We start from the raw sequence: 19,277 nt of genomic DNA on the forward strand, positions 1-19,277 counted from the left end.
TGTTATCTTTGTGTGTTTGTCATCTTTGTGTGAGTTTGTTATCTTTGTGTGTGTTTGTCATCTTTGTGTGAGTTTGTCATCTTTGTGTGAGTTTGTCATCTTTGTGTGAGTTTGTCATCTTTGTGTGAGTTTGTTATCTTTGTGTGTGTTTGTCATCTTTGTGTGAGTTTGTCATCTTTGTGTGAGTTTGTTATCTTTGTGTGAGTTTGTTATCTTTGTGTGTTTGTCATCTTTGTGTGAGTTTGTTATCTTTGTGTGTGTTTGTCATCTTTGTGTGTTTGTCATCTTTGTGTGAGTTTGTCATCTTTGTGTGAGTTTGTTATCTTTGTGTGTTTGTCATCTTTGTGTGAGTTTGTCATCTTTGTGTGTGTTTGTCATCTTTGTGTGAGTTTGTCATCTTTGTGTGAGTTTGTCATCTTTGTGTGAGTTTGTTATCTTTGTGTGTGTTTGTCATCTTTGTGTGAGTTTGTCATCTTTGTGTGAGTTTGTCATCTTTGTGTGAGTTTGTTATCTTTGTGTGAGTTTGTTATCTTTGTGTGTTTGTCATCTTTGTGTGAGTTTGTTATCTTTGTGTGTTTGTCATCTTTGTGTGAGTTTGTCATCTTTGTGTGAGTTTGTTATCTTTGTGTGTTTGTCATCTTTGTGTGAGTTTGTCATCTTTGTGTGTTTGTCATCTTTGTGTGAGTTTGTCATCTTTGTGTGAGTTTGTCATCTTTGTGTGAGTTTGTTATCTTTGTGTGTTTGTCATCTTTGTGTGAGTTTGTCATCTTTGTGTGAGTTTGTCATCTTTGTGTGAGTTTGTTATCTTTGTGTGTTTGTCATCTTTGTGTGAGTTTGTCATCTTTGTGTGTTTGTCATCTTTGTGTGAGTTTGTCATCTTTGTGTGAGTTTGTCATCTTTGTGTGAGTTTGTTATCTTTGTGTGTTTGTCATCTTTGTGTGAGTTTGTCATCTTTGTGTGAGTTTGTCATCTTTGTGTGAGTTTGTCATCTTTGTGTGTTTGTCATCTTTGTGTGAGTTTGTCATCTTTGTGTGAGTCTGAGCAACTGGATTGTTCAGCTGAGTCGTGACAACTTGGACTGTGCTGTTGACTCATCACTTATATCTCACATATAAAAAGGATGGTCAAATGTGCCAGCCATGTAGCTGCCTTCTGGGACCAACTTGTTAGTACAGGTAATGATCCAAAGATGGGTGCATCTATTTCTTTTATTATGATCCAAAGATGGGTGCATCTATTTCTTTTATTATGATCCAAAGATAGGTGCATCTATTTCTTTTATTCATTTAGTTTTTTGTTAGTACAGGTAATGATCCAAAGATGGGTGCATCTATTTCTTTTATTATGATCCAAAGATGGGTGCATCTATTTCTTTTATTATGATCCAAAGATAGGTGCATCTATTTCTTTTATTCATTTAGTTTTTTGTTAGTACAGGTAATGATCCAAAGATGGGTGCATCTATTTCTTTTATTATGATCCAAAGATGGGTGCATCTATTTCTTTTATTATGATCCAAAGATAGGTGCATCTATTTCTTTTATTCATTTAGTTTTTTGTTAGTACAGGTAATGATCCAAAGATGGGTGCATCTATTTCTTTTATTCATTTAGTTTTTTGTTAGTACAGGTAATGATCCAAAGATGGGTGCATCTATTTCTTTTATTCATTTAGTTTTTTGTTAGTACAGGTAATGATCCAAAGATGGGTGCATCTATTTCTTTTATTCATTTAGTTTTTTGTTAGTACAGGTAATGATCCAAAGATGGGTGCATCTATTTCTTTTATTCATTTAGTTTTTTGTTAGTACAGGTAATGATCCAAAGATGGGTGCATCTATTTCTTTTATTCATTTAGTTTTTTGTTAGTACAGGTAATGATCCAAAGATAGGTGCATCTATTTCTTTTATTCATTTAGTTTTTTGTTAGTACAGGTAATGATCCAAAGATGGGTGCATCTATTTCTTTTATTCATTTAGTTTTTTGTTAGTACAGGTAATGATCCAAAGATAGGTGCATCTATTTCTTTTATTCATTTAGTTTTTTGTTAGTACAGGTAATGATCCAAAGATGGGTGCATCTATTTCTTTTATTCATTTAGTTTTTTGTTAGTACAGGTAATGATCCAAAGATGGGTGCATCTATTTCTTTTATTCATTTAGTTTTTTGTTAGTACAGGTAATGATCCAAAGATGGGTGCATCTATTTCTTTTATTCATTTAGTTTTTTGTTAGTACAGGTAATGATCCAAAGATGGGTGCATCTATTTCTTTTATTCATTTAGTTTTTTGTTAGTACAGGTAATGATCCAAAGATAGGTGCATCTATTTCTTTTATTCATTTAGTTTTTTGTTAGTACAGGTAATGATCCAAAGATGGGTGCATCTATTTCTTTTATTCATTTAGTTTTTTGTTAGTACAGGTAATGATCCAAAGATAGGTGCATCTATTTCTTTTATTCATTTAGTTTTTTGTTAGTACAGGTAATGATCCAAAGATGGGTGCATCTATTTCTTTTATTCATTTAGTTTTTTGTTAGTACAGGTAATGATCCAAAGATAGGTGCATCTATTTCTTTTATTCATTTAGTTTTTTGTTAGTACAGGTAATGATCCAAAGATGGGTGCATCTATTTCTTTTATTATGATCCAAAGATGGGTGCATCTATTTCTTTTATTATGATCCAAAGATGGGTGCATCTATTTCTTTTATTCATTTAGTTTTTTGTTAGTACAGGTAATGATCCAAAGATGGGTGCATCTATTTCTTTTATTATGATCCAAAGATGGGTGCATCTATTTCTTTTATTATGATCCAAAGATGGGTGCATCTATTTCTTTTATTCATTTAGTTTTTTGTTAGTACAGGTAATGATCCAAAGATGGGTGCATCTATTTCTTTTATTATGATCCAAAGATAGGTGCATCTATTTCTTTTATTCATTTAGTTTTTTGTTAGTACAGGTAATGATCCAAAGATAGGTGCATCTATTTCTTTTATTATGATCCAAAGATGGGTGCATCTATTTCTTTTATTCATTTAGTTTTTTGTTAGTACAGGTAATGATCCAAAGATGGGTGCATCTATTTCTTTTATTATGATCCAAAGATGGGTGCATCTATTTCTTTTATTATGATCCAAAGATGGGTGCATCTATTTCTTTTATTATGATCCAAAGATGGGTGCATCTATTTCTTTTATTCATTTAGAATTTCATACGGACTGTTCTTGCTTGTTTTAATTCATTTTTATTTCACAAAAAAGGTGCCAGTTCTGCCATGTCACTGTCTTACAATTGCTCACAAGGGGGGGGGGGGGGGGGGGCTCCCCCTGCACCCCCTCTGAATATGCAACTGCTATAATTAACAATTATCATAATTAATACAAAAATAAGTTATATTATAACCAGCAGTACAGAAGTGTAGTTCATGGGAAAGACAAATAAAAGATTAACATGACAGAACATGTTAAAATAACATCCACATATTTCAAATCTTGCCATGAAGTAATAGCTGTTCAAAATAAAGATGCTACTATCAATGTCTGTAAGTATTTACAAACAACTTGGCATCCTCTAACACTAATACCATGTTGTACTATTGCACTAGTGACCAGGTTTTTCAAGGTTGGAAGAGTTTTCTGGATAAATGCCAATTTCAATATCCCCAATAATTTGTTATATTAGTATAAGATTATTAAATTCAATCATTATTAACTAATACCTGCTTGTTTTTTTTAATGCCCTTAAGCCAAAAAAACCAATGTTTACAACATTTTTCCTAAAACAATTTTCAGTAGCAGCAGTTTAGCTAACATTATTTACACAAGTTGTACTACCTCAACTAAGATACATACTCAATTATATATATATATATATATATGAAAATATTTTTACCAAATGAGCAAAAGTGCAGAGTTGACAGACTTCATTGTAGTTGATTGAGCAATGCCTAATGGAAAATTTTCTTTCACCAAATAATATAGTGTTAACAAGTACAAAAAGTAGCATGTTAAAAAGTTGTTTCAGTCATTTAATTATTTTATTTTTATCTGTGTGAAACAATTGTTCTGTGTGAGCAGAGGTTTTTGTTTTTGAGCAACACAAAAATTATATCATTATTTACATTTATGCATAGTTTCCAACCATTTTTAAAGTTCTATGAAGATATTATTGAGCTTATAAGATCACAATAAATATTTTTATAGCAGGTAAATAAACCGTTTGACAAAATGAAAGACATTAACAAGAACAATCATCTCTAAAATGTAAGTGATAAAAAAATGTACATCATTGTTGTAAAAAAAAGACACAACAGAGTCATACTTTTTAACGATTTGTTACAACTAGAATTAGCTGGGGGGTTTTTTCTGGATAAGTAGAATTAGTTAACTTCTTTGATATCTAAAATAAATAAAAAATTAGACCTTTGTTCTTTTGGTTTTTACCTGAAAATGTAGATGCTAATTAGTAATATCAGAGATGCATGGAAAGCTCTAGTCAGCGGCCTATGTCCCAGGAGGGACAACAGGCAAACCTAACCCTAACCTAATTAGTAATATAAATGGCTAAAGACCCAAACAAGTGAGGGATGTCATCAGTTTTGTGGAATTCAAAATAAAAACACCTCAGTTAGTCACAGCAGTAAAGAAACTGTGCTTGAAACAATGTAAACAGTGAACAAGATAGTTTGGAGATTAGAAACCACAGCTGTAAGATGACTGGGATGTGGAGGATGGTTTACAGTAAAAACAACACTGGTCTGAGGTTGACCATCATGAATATCATTTGGAACATTTGAAGAGAGTATTGCATATTATACCCTCCTAGCAATAAAATCAGTGCATGTTTGTAGTAAAATAGTGAGTTCCTTAACCCAATAGAAAATTTAAGGCCTCAAGTAAACAGTGTATCCCACCATAGTTAATGTGCCTGTAAAATATGGACAACTTACTAGAGTTATCCCACCATAGTCAATGTGCCTGTAAAATATGGACGACTTACTAGAGTTATCCCACCATAGTTAATGTGCCTGTAAAATATGGACAACTTACTAGAGTTATCCCACCATAGTCAATGTGCCTGTAAAATATGGACGACTTACTAGAGTTATCCCACCATTGTTAATGTGCCTGTAAAATATGGACGACTTACTAGAGTTATCCCACCAGAGTACCCCTGGTTGTGTCTGTAAAATATGGACGACTCACTACAGTTATAATTAGCGCTACAATAACTATACACATGACTAGTGAAATAATTGTGAAATTTTTGCTGCGCTTGGCAAATTTCTGGGCACGATCAATGTTGCCTTGTTGGATGCCATCCAGAAACTCTTTCTCAGCTCTGAAGGCAAAATACACGGCTAAAATACCCGTAGGAAGAAACAATGCAAGGGAAATAAGAGAAAAAATTTTCAGCAATAAAAGTCTCCTTTTCCTGAGTGGCCGCTCATGTTCTGACCACCTGTACGGGATGCCTTCTGTGTCAATGTAGCGAGAGCCGTCGTCTCTTGTTGCCACGGCATCCTGCATCACCACCTTCCCTTCAGCATACTGAACTTGGATGCTAGAGAGTGCTACTGTATTGTTGTTTGTTGGTGTCACCTGGGGCGCTTCTTGTTTTCCTACAGGAGAGAGTTCTTTCTTTAGAGTCTGATCCACACTATTGGGTGTTTGAACTTTGTCTTCAGTTGACCCATCCAGCTGACCAGATCTATCTGGCAAGGTCTTGGACTGACCAGATCTATCTGGCAAGGTTGTTGTCTTGGGCTCACCAGATGTTTGACCAGCTTGATTGAGTTTCTGTTTGTTTTCTGACACAGCGGACTGGCTAGAAGTAGAATCTGGGTCTAAATGAGGTACGTAATTATTTGAATTAGCAATGGACAAATGGGGTTGAAGTTCAACGTCCAGACCTCCTCCTCCCTCCCCCAGCTCATCTTCATCAAAGTCCTCTTCTAGGTGAGAAAACTGGAATCCGTTTTTAGATTTCAACATGCTTGCAGATTTTCTGGAGAAAAAAAGGATAAGCAAGATTTTTAAAAACAATTTAGTAAAAATGATAAAACTGGTAGACTATATTAAAACAAAAATTTAATCGATAGCTCAGTTTTAGTAGTAGATCAACAGGTTGAACAGTTTTTAGCAAGAGAAATAACAAATATTGAAGTAGAGCTTCCATTTTAAAACGTTATTAAAATCAGTTTATTTACCTGAATTTATTTTTAGCAAAGGAAATAATTCAAGTAGGCGATAATCAAATATTTGAAAGGCTTGATCTAGAAGAATGGTTTAAGTTAGGTAATGGAAATGGCTAGAACTATAACAGCAGAATGAAATGTGTGGCCTATCAAACAGGCAAGTTATATTTGAATGAAGTCAACATACTGTCCAACTATGAGCACTAGTTAGTAGTTCAGTGGCCTAGTGATCAGTTTTTGAAAAACGTTTGCCTTCCTAACTAGACCTTCACCTTGCCAGTGGAAGCATCCTGTATTGTTGTCTCCTCTGTTGTCTACTTCCCCCCCCCCCCCCCCCCCTCTTTCCCTAGTTTTGTCTCTGTCATTAAGATAACGCATGGGCCTATGCTTTGACCTACATTAGGCTGTAGACCAAGATTCCATGGACGACTGTAATACTACATCTAAGTAAGATCTAAATCTAGATCACAATGGAGGAAACTAATTACTGTAACAATTGGTTTTAGAATTCACCATTAGATCTTTTTTTTTTTATCTTTAGCACATGGCCTTAAAAGAAATGATAACAGCTAGATCTAGATCTAGCTCAAGTCAAATAGATTTCATTAAATTATTAGTTTTAGATCTAGATGAGTAGATTTACACTATATATATAACATAACTAAATTAGACTTATTATTAATTTTAAATGACTAAAAAGGTTTATTTTTATTTCTACTAGGCCCTACTAATCTTATTAATAATTTAAAGTGCCCTACTAAGTAAGTGGGCGCATAGGCGACTACTCATACTGGGTCTATGTTTATTGCTGTGTAGATACTCTACGTGCATCTCTACTCTCTAGATCTAGATCTATTCATTAGAATAAAATAATTTATAGGCTATTGTAGATGTCATTTTAAACATTTTAGTCATAAATCTAGATCTAGATCTAGATGTTCTTCAAACATTCGATCTAGAATCTAGATTAGATCTAAACATTCAAGTCAGCTGGAGTTAAAAAGTCCTTACTTTCAAACGAGCCATTAACTGGAACTGTAGCAGATCTCTGAAGGCCTACTGTCTTCCAGTCTTGTAATTTTGTATGTGTCTCGCGTTGTAAAGTTGTGATGCGTAGCTGGTGTGTTTAGCCCACTGTGAACACACTGCCCCTCCCCTCCACGCTTGACACAATATGGGGCATTTGTTGCTCGGCTACAGCCGTTGTTAGTCACCATACATACCTGCGGAATGTGACATACCTGGCCAGCCTTTGCTAACGCTCAGCAGAAGTAGCAAAAGTAGCGGGAATTAATATCCTGCCGAAATAGGATAAATCGATTGGATTTAAATATCCAGTCAATATCGAAATAATTAGATCGATCGACCTTAAAAAAGCGAAATATAATCAATCAGCCTATAGTTATAGTTAGGGTTGCCAGGTGTCCAGTTTTGAACTGGACAGTCCAGTATTTGAGCAGACTGTCCAGGATAAAATAAATATAAATACTGGACAAGTATATGAATAATACTGTTACCCCCCTTCTTCTGCTTTGCGGCATACCTGAGAAGAGAAAGATGGAAAGGTGTCCAGTATTTTCGGAAAAGGTATCTGGCAACCCTAGTTATAGTTATAGGGTATTTGTAATTACTTATGTGTATGTTTACTTAGGCCCAATTTTATACGGCGCATGAGTTATTATTTTCAGCAAGAAGACGTTTTTTTAATTAAGTATGGTCTGGTGTAGCAGAATGTATGGGGTGAAAAAAAAAAAAGATGCAAGGGAACTAGCTCTACTTATCCTACGCACAAATATATTCAGAGTTGTGTCCCTTGAGCAGATCACGAAATGTGTCTAGACCAGGGGTCTCCAAACTTTTCAGTCCGAGGGCCGCATTAACTATCAAATTTCAGTTCTGGGGCCAGTTTCTTCCAGGCATGTCTTTGATTTTTCTGGGCAAAGTTTCTCAGCCATCACCAACAAACGATTTTTCCTTGAACAAAAAGATCTCTTCGGGTCGGATGAAAGGACTTTGCGGGCCACATCCGGCCCGCAGTTTGGAGACCCCTGAGTCTAGTCTATTAGATCAGATCTAGATCGAGTACAGACTCTGAGTTTTAAATGTATAGTTTATTGCTGTGATCAAAATCTAAACACAGCAGGTTTCTATCATTTCACAAGATAAAAGCAATAAACCTATCTAGTACTATTTAGTAGGCCTACACCCCACCCATTTGGTTGAATCAAAGATCTTTGACTATTTTACAAAATAAAATGGATAACAGTTTAACAGAAAGAGTCAAGATATACCATGAAAATGACAATTTAATTAATGTCTGATTTTCTTTACATGACTTGTATTTAAAAAATAGCCGATACAGCATCTGAAGGTGGAACTTACACAGATAATGTTGGTTGCTAGCTCTACCCTCCTCCCCACCCTCATACATGCTAGCTCTACCCCCCCCCCCCCACTCCCCGTACATGCGTTGCTTTACACAAAGCTCAGGGCACTCACAGGTATAAGAGCCATGACCAGCTCAGCTGTGGGCACCTACAGGGGCAGCAAATGTGGGCACCTACAGGGGCAGCAAATGTGGGCACCTACAGGGGCAGCAAATGTGGGCACCTACAGGGGCAGCAAATGTGGGCACCTACAGGGGCAGCAAATGTGGGCACATACAGGGGCAGCAAATGTGGGCACCTACAGAGGCAGCAAATGTGGGCACCTACAGGGGCAGCAAATGTGGGCACATACAGGGGCAGCAAATGTGGGCATCTAAGGGGGCAGCAAATGTGGGCACCTACAGGGGCAGCAAATGTGGGCACCTACAGGGGCAGCAAATGTGGGCACCTACAGGGGCAACAAATGTGGGCACCTACAGGGGCAGCAAATGTGGGCATCTACAGGGGCAGCAAATGTGGGCACCTACAGGGGTAGCAAATGTGGGCACCTACAGGGGCAGCAAATGTGGGCACCTACAGGGGTAGCAAATGTGGGCACCTACAGGGGGAGCATCATCTCATATCTGGACCAAACATTGATTGCGTAAGACTTCAATACCAGATCAATTTGTCATTGGATTTGACAACAAAACAAATTAAACAGTACTAAACATATTCTAATAACACATTTATATGTCCAATACTTATGTACAATACATCAAATTTTGTTTCAAAATGGCTGCCCTGATAAAAATAACAGAGCAATTTTGAAACATACATATGTACAGTACATCAAATTTTGAAACATACATAGGTACAGTACATCAAATTTTGGAACATACATTTGTACAGTAAAATGATAATTTGACATTTATGAACATCAGGTACAAATCAAACAAAATAAGCATGGTACAGTATATCAAAATAAACTAAAGCATGGTACAGTAATATATGTTAAAATAAACTAAAGCATGGTACAGTATATACATTAAAATAAACTAAAGCATGGTACAGTAGGGTACAGTTGATGGTTGGATGAGAGATCATCCTATACATTTTCAACATTTTCAAATACATTTCTAACCCAATTCCTTTGAAACTTCAAAATGCCTTAATCCTTGAGAAAAATATCTAAAAGAAACAAGATAAGCTTGTGGAATTCAAATATCACACACTGTAGCCTTGAGTAATTCAAATCTTATAATGACAACATTTTTATTCAACTTTACAATAACTTAAAAATATCATGAAAAATGAATTACATTTGTAAACAAGGAATAGCCTTGAAGTAAAAATATTTAACTTTCCTGTTTTTTTTAGATATATCAATATAACATTTGTAAGCGGTAAGCAAGGAAAATAATAAACAGGACAGAATGTAAACACTCTAAAAATGTCAACACTAAAAATGTGTTTTTAGAAAAGATGCAACAAAGGCAAGACAGAAGAACTAAGTTTACCCAAACTTTCTGGTAAAACTAATCTGTTGAAGACTAGGCACCTTAGCAGTATGTACAGAGATAACAAAGGTAGATAGGAATTCATTTGATTGAGGGTTCGGGACTTTATTGTAGGGTTCAGCAGCTTATTTATGGGTTGAGCAGTTTATTGTAGGGTTCAGCTGTTTAGGGTTCAGCAGTTTATTGTAGGGTTCAGCAGTTTATTGTAGGGTTCAGCAGTTTATTGTAGGGTTCAGCAGTTTAGGGTTTAGCAGTTTATGGTTCAGCAGTTTAGGGTTTACCTGTTTATTGTAGGGTTCAGCAGTTTATTGTAGGGTTCAGCAGTTTAGGGTTTAGCAGTTTATTGTAGGGTTCAGCAGTTTAGGGTTTAGCAGTTTAGGGTTCAGCAGTTTATTGTTGGGTTCAGCAGTTTAAGGTTTAGCAGTTTATTGTAGGGTTTATCAGTTTATTGTAGGGTTCAGCAAATTATTGTAGGATTCAGCAATTAAGGGTTCAGCAGTTTAGGGTTCAGCAATTTAGGGTTTAGCAGTTTATTGTAGGGTTCAGCAGTTTAGGGTTCAGCAGTTTAGGGTTCAGCAGTTTAGGGTTCAGCAGTTTAGGGTTCAGCAGTTTAGGGTTCAGCAGTTTAGGGTTTATCAGTTTATTGTAGAGTTTAGCAGTTTATTGTAGGGTTCAGCAGTTTAGGGTTCAGCAGTTTAGGGTTCAGCAGTTTAGGGTTTAGCAATTGATTGCAAATATTTATCTTTTCAGTAGGGAACTAATTGTGTAAACTTATCTTAATGATCTCAAACCTAAATGAAGGTGTTTGATCATTTATAAACTTATCTTAATGATCTCAAACCTAAATGAAGGTGTTTGATCATTTATAAACTTATCTTAATGATCTCAAACCTAAATGAAGGTGTTTGATCATTTATAAACTTATCTTAATGATCTCAAACCTAAATGAAGGTGTTTGATCATTTGTAAACTTATCTTAATGATCTCAAACCTAAATGAAGGTGTTTGATCATTTGTAAACTTATCTTAATGATCTCAAACCTAAATGAAAGTGTTTGATCATTTATAAACTTATCTTAATGATCTCAAACCTAAATGAAGGTGTTTGATCTTTTATACAAGCATGTACTTAGTGGAGTCCAATTTTTTTATCAACTAATTAGAACAGTATTTGTACAATAAAAAAAAATATTCGCAACAATTTGAAATTTGTTAAAATTTAAAAACTAAATATTCTGCTGATAGACAAAAATAACTGGCAGTATAAAATACATTTGAATTAAAAGTATAAAATCATTGTGGCTGGCAGTCCAAATTGCAATGTACAGTGAAACAAAATGTATATTGACACAAAAACATTTCAAATAAAAGATCGGATTCTTTCTATAGCAACAGTCTACACAGTAGGCCTCATCAAATTCTATCTTACTTAGCAAAGCAGAAAATCTTGAGCATTTGGTTTACAAACCAAACTCAGAGAACTGACAAAGTTATTGCTATGATACAGTTGACAAAGTAAAATGGTTTATCACAATGCCATGATAATGCTGCACTAACAAAGATCTATAGGCCCTACACTAGGCTTAAACTTAGAGCCTGTTTGAGTTCAGCCAATCAACACACTTGTAATGTATGTAAGTTTAGAGCCAGTTTGAGTTCAGCCAATCAAACAACAAAACACACTTGTATGTAAGTTTAGAGCCAGTTTGAGTTCAGCCAATCAAATAACAAAACACACTTGTAATGTAAGTTTAGAGCCAGTTTGAGTTCAGCCAATCAAATAACAAAACACACTTGTATGTAAGTTTAGAGCCAGTTTGAGTTCAGCCAATCAAACAACAAAACACACTTGTATGTAAGTTTAGAGCCAGTTTGAGTTCAGCCAATCAAACAACAAAACACACTTGTATTGTATGTTAATAAGACAGAGCACACCACAGCTCAGCTGCTACAAGAAATGTCTTGTAAACAATTTACATTATCAGTATTGTTACAAACTTTTGGTCTCAAAAATTATCTGGCCAATAAAAAAATATATGTTGACCAGATTTTTAGCTCAGGAAGGCAAATCTGAATACAGAAATAAAAGAGTCAAATCTATAGAGTTACAGTTTGGGAACATAAAAATGTCTCATCAAATACAAAACTCTTAAATTACACTTTTATAAAAATAGAAAAATTGAACCAATGTGCAGAAATAAATAGTGTAAACTGTCATGTACGAGCATGGAAAAATTTGTCAAAAATAATAACAGGGTTTGTGCCAAAATAAAGTTAACAACAGGAAGTTGTCATAGGTCATGTGACTCAGCAGTTTAAGGTCATGTGACTAGGCTCTTTAAATATAAGAGTGAGAAACAGTAGCATTAAAATAAAAATTCTTTAGCTAATATAAATTAAAATCTTTCATGCATTGAATTAATACTGAGCAAAAGATAAGGGACATTTTTTTTAAAAAGCAGCAATAACCATTTGATTAAAATATAACTATCTTAAACACTTATGGAAGTATTTCAAAATTTAAATATTTTGAAAACAAAATAAAATGAATGTGAATTTATGAAGGTACAATAATTGGATATCACATCTGACTACAAAAAGGTTGAAATACAAAGGTATACACTAAAGATATTTTAAACAGCAGTGGCCAGTTTAAAATTCTGGTGGTAATTAAACAAGTGGTCATGAAACAAGTGGTCATTTTACAGGTGGTCAATAAACAGGTGGTCACCAACAGGTGGTCACCAAACAGGTGGTCACCAACAGGTGGTCACCAACAGGTGGTCACCAACAGGTGGTCACCAACAGGTGGTCACCAACAGGTGGTCACCAACAGGTGGTCACCAACAGGTGGTCACCAACAGGTGGTCACCAACAGGTGGTCACCAACAGGTGGTCACCAACAGGTGGTCAATAAACAGGTGGTCACCAACAGGTGGTCACCAACAGGTGGTCACCAACAGGTGGTCACCAACAGGTGGTCACCAACAAGTGGTCAACAACAGGTGGTCACCAACAGATGGTCACCAAACAGGTGGTGATGCCAGAAACTCAAGCTTTGCTGCTCCCCCCGCTCTCAATGAGAGACAGAATTGATGAGTTGGAGCCACTGCCTTCACTGTGGCCTTTCTTCCTCCCTTTGTATTTAGTTTTTTTATCTCTGCGTTTGACTTTCCTTCTTGTGGCCACCACTGGCGGGGACTCCTCAGTCCAGCACGTAGCAGCGTAAACATTTTTCACGTCCTCCTTGCTGGGTGGCGGGTCACAGCCTGGCGTCATTTCTTCAACCTCTCCCAGGTCCAACGGGTCACCTGACCTGGAAGAATGTTGATTGCCTTTTGGGGGCAGGTCTGTGTTGATGGTAGCCTCCGTCTGATGCTCATCTGAAGACTTCAGACTGGAGGATGGCACAGGTTCACTTCCTGATGCAACAAGACTAGAAAAAAAAAGTTCCGCTTGTGGGTTAGGGTGTGCTGACAGCTCAGTGTTGGTCTCCCCTTGAGGTGGGGGAAACAAGGGGGCCACTCTGTTGTAGACAAGTTGCTTTCTGTGTTTCAGTGGGTTCTGGTTGGGAGGGTGGTTAGACTGACCATCAGAGCCATTGGTCAGGTGGTAGGGTGTGTGGAAATGGGTTGGGGATCGCAGAGCGTTGGAGCGAGGGCTGATGCTGTCCATATCAGTGACAAACTGGTGACCTTTAGTCAGGTCAATGTCCTTCTCCCACGCCAGCTGAGCCACGGTGCTAGAGAGTAGGTTCTCGTCCTCCAGCTGACCTTTGGTCAGGGAATGGGACAGAGCAAAAGGTTGGGCTTCATTGTTTTTATTTTGCCAGATTTTTCTTTGTCGTATTATTTCTTTGCCAAACAACTGAAAAACAATGAACATGTCAGGACCAAAATATTTTAAAACAATTTTTTTAAACTGATAGTTTTTATTTTAAATCAACCTTTTAAAACTGATAGTTTTTATTTTGAAACAACTTTTTAAAATTAATTTTTTTAAATGATTGCCAAAAAAAAAATTGAGTAAAAAGTCGGCTACCTTCCAACGATGAACAGCCCCTTTGCGAGTCTTGGCCTTGGATTTTTCACAATTTTTTATAACAACTAATGCACGCTCTTCAGCTATTGGTGGACAGCCTTCATCCGGTGATGGCTTCCCAGACAGTTTGACAGAATATGACTTTTGGTATTCCAACAGTTTCTTTTTTGATATCCCTCTCTCTAAAACTATCACAATTTTTGCCCACTAAAAGCAAAAGAAATTTGCACACAAATTTTGTTATAATGTACATTGAAATATACTAAAATATGTATAGACCACATGACCTATTGATTAAAAATAGACATACTGTTTATTATATGTTACCTAATGTCATTTACATACACATTTTTTAAAAAAAAGGTAGAAATGACATAAGTAACACAAAATAAACAGTAAGTAGGTCTATTTTTAATCAATAAGTTAAGTGGTCTATTGTCTATACATATTTTAGTATATTTTAATGTACATTAAAACAGGGTTTAAGGTATCTGACAGGGTTTAAGGTATCTGACAGGGTTTAAGGTATCTGACAGGGTTTAAGGTATCTGACAGGGTTTAAGGTATCTGATAGGGTTTAAGGTATCTGACAGGGTTTAAGGTATCTGACAGGGTTTAAGGTATCTGACAGGGTTTAAGGTATCTGATAGGGTTTAAGGTATCTGACAGGGTTTAAGGTATCTGACAGGGTTTAAAGTATCTGACAGGGTTTAAAGTATCTGACAGGGTTGACTGTATCTGACAGGGTTTAAGTTATTTGACAGGGTTTAAGGTACCTGACAGGGTTTAAGGTATCTGACAGGGTTTAAAGTATCTGACAGGGTTGACTGTATCTGACAGGGTTGACTGTATCTGACAGGGTTGACTGTATCTGACAGGGTTGACTGTATCTGACAGGGTTTAAAGTATCTGACAGGGTTGACTGTATCTGACAGGGTTTAAAGTATCTGACAGGGTTGACTGTATCTGACAGGGTTTAAGGTATCTGACAGGGTTTAAAGTATCTGACAGGGTTTAAGGTATCTGACAGGGTTGACTGTATCTGACAGGGTTGACTGTATCTGACAGGGTTTAAGGTATCTGACCTGCTTCCACCACTCTTTAGTGGACTTGGAGATGACCTGGGTGTAGGTGTTCCCCATCATGGCTATCAGCATGTTCAGTAGCAGGATGGGCACCAGGATCATGAACAGGGCAAAAATTATCTTGGACAATACGGGGTAATGAGCCTCTTCAAAAACTTCATACTGAAAGAAAAAAAGATTTTAGACCATATGGTGTATGAGCCCCCTCAAACTGAAACAACATAAAAGTGATCAACCCCACTGAGAATAACTTGACCACAAGAAAGTCTTTTTTTTTTTTATGGACTACAATTTTATAAAATATTGTAAAACAAATTCTTGATATAGTAGAGTTCAAAAGATAAAAAGAAATAGGTGTAGACAATAGTATTAAACAGATTCATCAGTCCCCTTCTGCTTGCTCTCCTTTTAATAAACACTAAGTGAAATAAAAATACATAAATAAATAAATAAATAGGCCCTATATATTTATATGTATGTATATATATATATACTAGCTGCATCCCGTGCTCCGCCACGGTAAATCTTTTTTAAATGTACCAACAGAACAAGACTAAACACAACACAAACGAACGCAAAAAAAAAAAAAAAAAAAAAAAAAACCGAAAAAACAAACAGAACACTCATAACATAAACACAATTTAAATGCAATCATAAAGGCATATTGCTCACAGTCTAGCCCGTAGCGCCAAATCGCGCCCTTTCCGGTGATTTGCACTCCCCTCAAACTTTCGATTTGCACCCCTTCCCCCCCCCCCCCCCCGCCGTAAAACTTTCGATTTCCACCACTCTCCCCCCCCCCCCCTCGAAATTTTTTCCAACCCACTTTGGCGCCCCCTAAGGTCGGCACCCGGGGACATATGCCCCCCACCCATCGCAACGCCTCTCCTATAAAACCCGAAAGATAGAATAATAATTAGAAAACAGTATAAATAATAGGCAGTATCTATAATATATACAATATTTCACTTTATCCATTCACGCATTTTTTTCCCAGTACTTTAAATTTTAAAAATTTACAATTGAGTTTCATAACTAAAACCATTGCGCACCTAATGAACGTGATGACGTCTATAATAGTGCTGAATAGTTGATTAAAAATTATAAGTAATAAACAGTAGGGCCTACACTCAGTGAATAAAATAAATAAAAGATTGCCTTTTCTCAATCCATGCTAATTATAATTTTCTAACAATTACACAATCACATTTTGCTAATTATATTATTGCAACACTAATTCCTTCTATGACGAACGTATATTTGCATTCACATTTTTTATTAGCGTGAGTTTAATGTATTTTTAAATTACCTCCTTTGTCAAAATTAGAAAAGAGTTAAATTAATTCGATTTTTCTACCCTACTGTTATTATGTTATTAAAATGTATCCACTTTTTCTGATAGGCTAAACGAAAATGATATTTGACATTAATCTTTTTAATACGTTTTAGCAGTTTGCGTGTATTTAATATTTTCTTGACGTTATGCGAAAGAGTAAAAACCGTGACATTTATAAAATAGCTCTATGCCGCTATATAAACAAACCCTACTCAACTACTTATAATAAGACACTGCGGTGCACTGAAAAGCACAACATGGTGCGAATGTTTACTTTTATAGTCCCAAAATCTATAGCGATGACGGACGGACGGAAGGAAGGAAGGAAGGACAGACACAGCCCGATTATATTATAGATATATATATATATATATATATATATATATATATATATAAATAGATAGATATATATATATATATATATAGCACATGTTGCTTTTCTGGACTAACTGGTCACACACTGCCTCAAAAACCTGCATACGCTCCTGCCCTGACCCAATTTAAATGAAAGAAAACTTTTTGAAAATAAATAATGACAAGTGAGAAAACATTTTTAGAACTCACTTTAAATTCTCCAAATGTCATTTGAAACAAATACAAAACTGTTTCGGTCAAATTAGAAAATTTTTTGACATCTTCGTTGTCTGAACTTTCCACATCTCTGAACAAGAAGAAGAAATCTAGAAAAGAAAACAAGATGATTGCACATTAGTTCATGTCCTACAATAAAAAAAACTTGGTCAATTTGCAAGTACTATTTTACATTTGTGGAGTTTAAAAACATATCATCACTGTGATAGTTTGTGATAACATAACTTTGTGATGTAACTTTGTGATGGAGTAACTTTGTGAGGGAGTAACTATGTGAGGGATAAATTTTGGGAGGGAGTAACTTTGTGAGGGAGTAACTTTGTGAGGGAGTAACTAAGTGAGGGAGTAACTATGTGAGGGAGTAACTTTGTGAGGGAGTAACTTTGTGATGGGGTAACTTTGTGATGGTGTAACTTTGTGATGGTGTAACTTTGTGATGGAGTAACTTTGTGATGGAGTAACTTTGTGATGGGGTAACTTTGTGATGGTGTAACTTTGTGATGTAACTTTGTGATGGAGTAACTTTGTGATGGGGTAACTTTGTGATGGTGTAACTTTGTGATGGTGTAACTTTGTGATGGAGTAACTTTGTGATGGAGTAACTTTGTGATGGGGTAACTTTGTGATGGTGTAACTTTGTGATGGTGTAACTTTGTGATGGAGTAACTTTGTGATGGAGTAACTTTGTGATGGGGTAACTTTGTGATGTAACTTTGTGATGTAACTTTGTGATGGAGTAACTTTGTGATGGAGTAACTTTGTGATGGAGTAACTTTGTGATGGGGTAACTTTGTGATGGTGTAACTTTGTGATGGAGTAACTTTGTGATGGAGTAACTTTGTGATGGGGTAACTTTGTGATGGGGTAACTTTGTGATGTAACTTTGTGATGTAACTTTGTGATGGAGTAACTTTGTGATGGGGAAACTTTGTGATGGAGTAACTTTGTGATGGGGTAACTTTGTGATGGGGAAACTTTATGATGGGGAAACTTCAGCTTACCTTGGGTGAAGCCAAAAAGGAAGATGACATATATAATGCCGAACCTGAAGAGGTCCCCCGCACACATTTTGTAAATCATTGTGACAAAAGGTCCCGTCAGAATGTGGCCTCTGAAATAATCATGTGAAAATCATTGTGACAAAAGGTCCTGTCAGAATGTGGCCTCTGAAATAATCATGTGCAAATCATTGTGACAAAAGGTCCCGTCAGAATGTGGCCTCTGAAATAATCATTGTGATAAAAGGTCCTGTCATGAGATTTATGTTTTTGGTTTCAGGTCTATTGATGTAGGCCTATTAATTTCTTTATGAAGTAGACTTTTTGTTTAGGAGTGAATTTAGACAAACTAAAGTCATCAATAACCACTTAAAACTTTTAATGATAAATATATAAAAATGTTAATAACAAGCTTTTTATAAATTATACTTGCACTGAAAAATAAAATAAAATTTTCTTTAAATATAATAGCGCATTATTTATCTATATGGGGGTCATCCATAAATGACGTCACACTTGTAGGGGGGAGGGGGGTCCGTAATTTTGTGACGATGTGTGATGAGAGGGAGGGGGGGGGGTTCAGATGTTGCGACGTCACACTTTTGCATTATAAAAAAGCTATGTTAGAAAACGAATTTTAGACGTTACTTCGCATTTTAGATAACCGTTTTAATAAATTGTAATAGTTTAGACAAGATTTTGGAAAAATATCGATGTTTTAAAAAAATTCAACTGCAATTTTGAGGGGGGTTGTAGGTTGAGGTTTGACGTCGTTTTAGGGAGGGGGGGTCTGGCTTTTTGTGACAGCGTGTGACAGAGGGGAGGTGGGGAGGTAAAAATCGTCAAAAAAAGCGTGACGTCATTTATGGATGACCCCATACTTCTAAAACAGCTATGTTGGCAAATTAGTATATTTGTTTGTTGGTATTGCTTGATCAAAGCATCTGCACATTGTGTAGACTTTAAAATATCTATTTATGTAGACAAAAATTTTCTTTTTCAAAATAAGTTATAAAACAAATTTAATTAAAAATTAATTAAAATTAATGATTTATTCTTAAGTAAAAACACACTTTTAATTATACAAGTTAAGAACAAATACTTTATTTTGGCAAGACGGCTTCTACTGAAGAATAGACT

The 19,277-nt window shown here is 35.8% G+C and overlaps 2 protein-coding genes across 5 annotated transcripts in view; both read right to left on the reverse strand.

Moving 5' to 3' along the window:
• Nucleotides 1-3,403: 3,403 nt before the first annotated feature.
• Nucleotides 3,404-7,397, reverse strand: LOC131937250 (uncharacterized). 2 transcript variants are annotated; one of them, XM_059294526.1, is made up of 2 exons: nucleotides 7,212-7,397; nucleotides 3,404-6,010 (listed from the first exon to the last, which is right to left on the reverse strand). In XM_059294526.1, the coding sequence occupies exon 2, from the start codon at nucleotides 5,995-5,997 to the stop codon at nucleotides 5,158-5,160; it is 840 nt and encodes a 279-aa protein (XP_059150509.1). In that variant the 5' UTR covers nucleotides 5,998-6,010; nucleotides 7,212-7,397; the 3' UTR covers nucleotides 3,404-5,157. The 2 variants fall into 2 exon arrangements, with proteins under 2 accessions (XP_059150509.1, XP_059150510.1); XM_059294527.1 differs by lacking the exon at nucleotides 7,212-7,397 and adding an exon at nucleotides 6,213-6,466.
• A 1,267-nt stretch (nucleotides 7,398-8,664) lies between these two features.
• The window catches only part of LOC131937251 (transient receptor potential cation channel subfamily V member 5), a 30,518-nt gene continuing 19,905 nt past the window's right edge, over nucleotides 8,665-19,277 (reverse strand). For all 3 annotated transcript variants that reach the window (XM_059294530.1, XM_059294528.1, XM_059294529.1), the window contains 5 exons: nucleotides 18,141-18,250; nucleotides 17,113-17,228; nucleotides 15,213-15,374; nucleotides 14,128-14,334; nucleotides 8,665-13,953 (listed from right to left, as the gene is read on the reverse strand). In XM_059294530.1, the coding sequence (XP_059150513.1) occupies nucleotides 13,138-13,953; nucleotides 14,128-14,334; nucleotides 15,213-15,374; nucleotides 17,113-17,228; nucleotides 18,141-18,250 (1,411 nt within the window). In that variant the 3' untranslated portion in view covers nucleotides 8,665-13,137. The remainder of the gene's footprint in view (nucleotides 13,954-14,127; nucleotides 14,335-15,212; nucleotides 15,375-17,112; nucleotides 17,229-18,140; nucleotides 18,251-19,277) is intronic.

Source organism: Physella acuta, unplaced genomic scaffold (genome assembly GCF_028476545.2).
Source record: "Physella acuta isolate Inbredline_101_S28 unplaced genomic scaffold, ASM2847654v3 ptg000204l, whole genome shotgun sequence".
Taxonomy (NCBI): Eukaryota; Metazoa; Mollusca; class Gastropoda; family Physidae; genus Physella; species Physella acuta.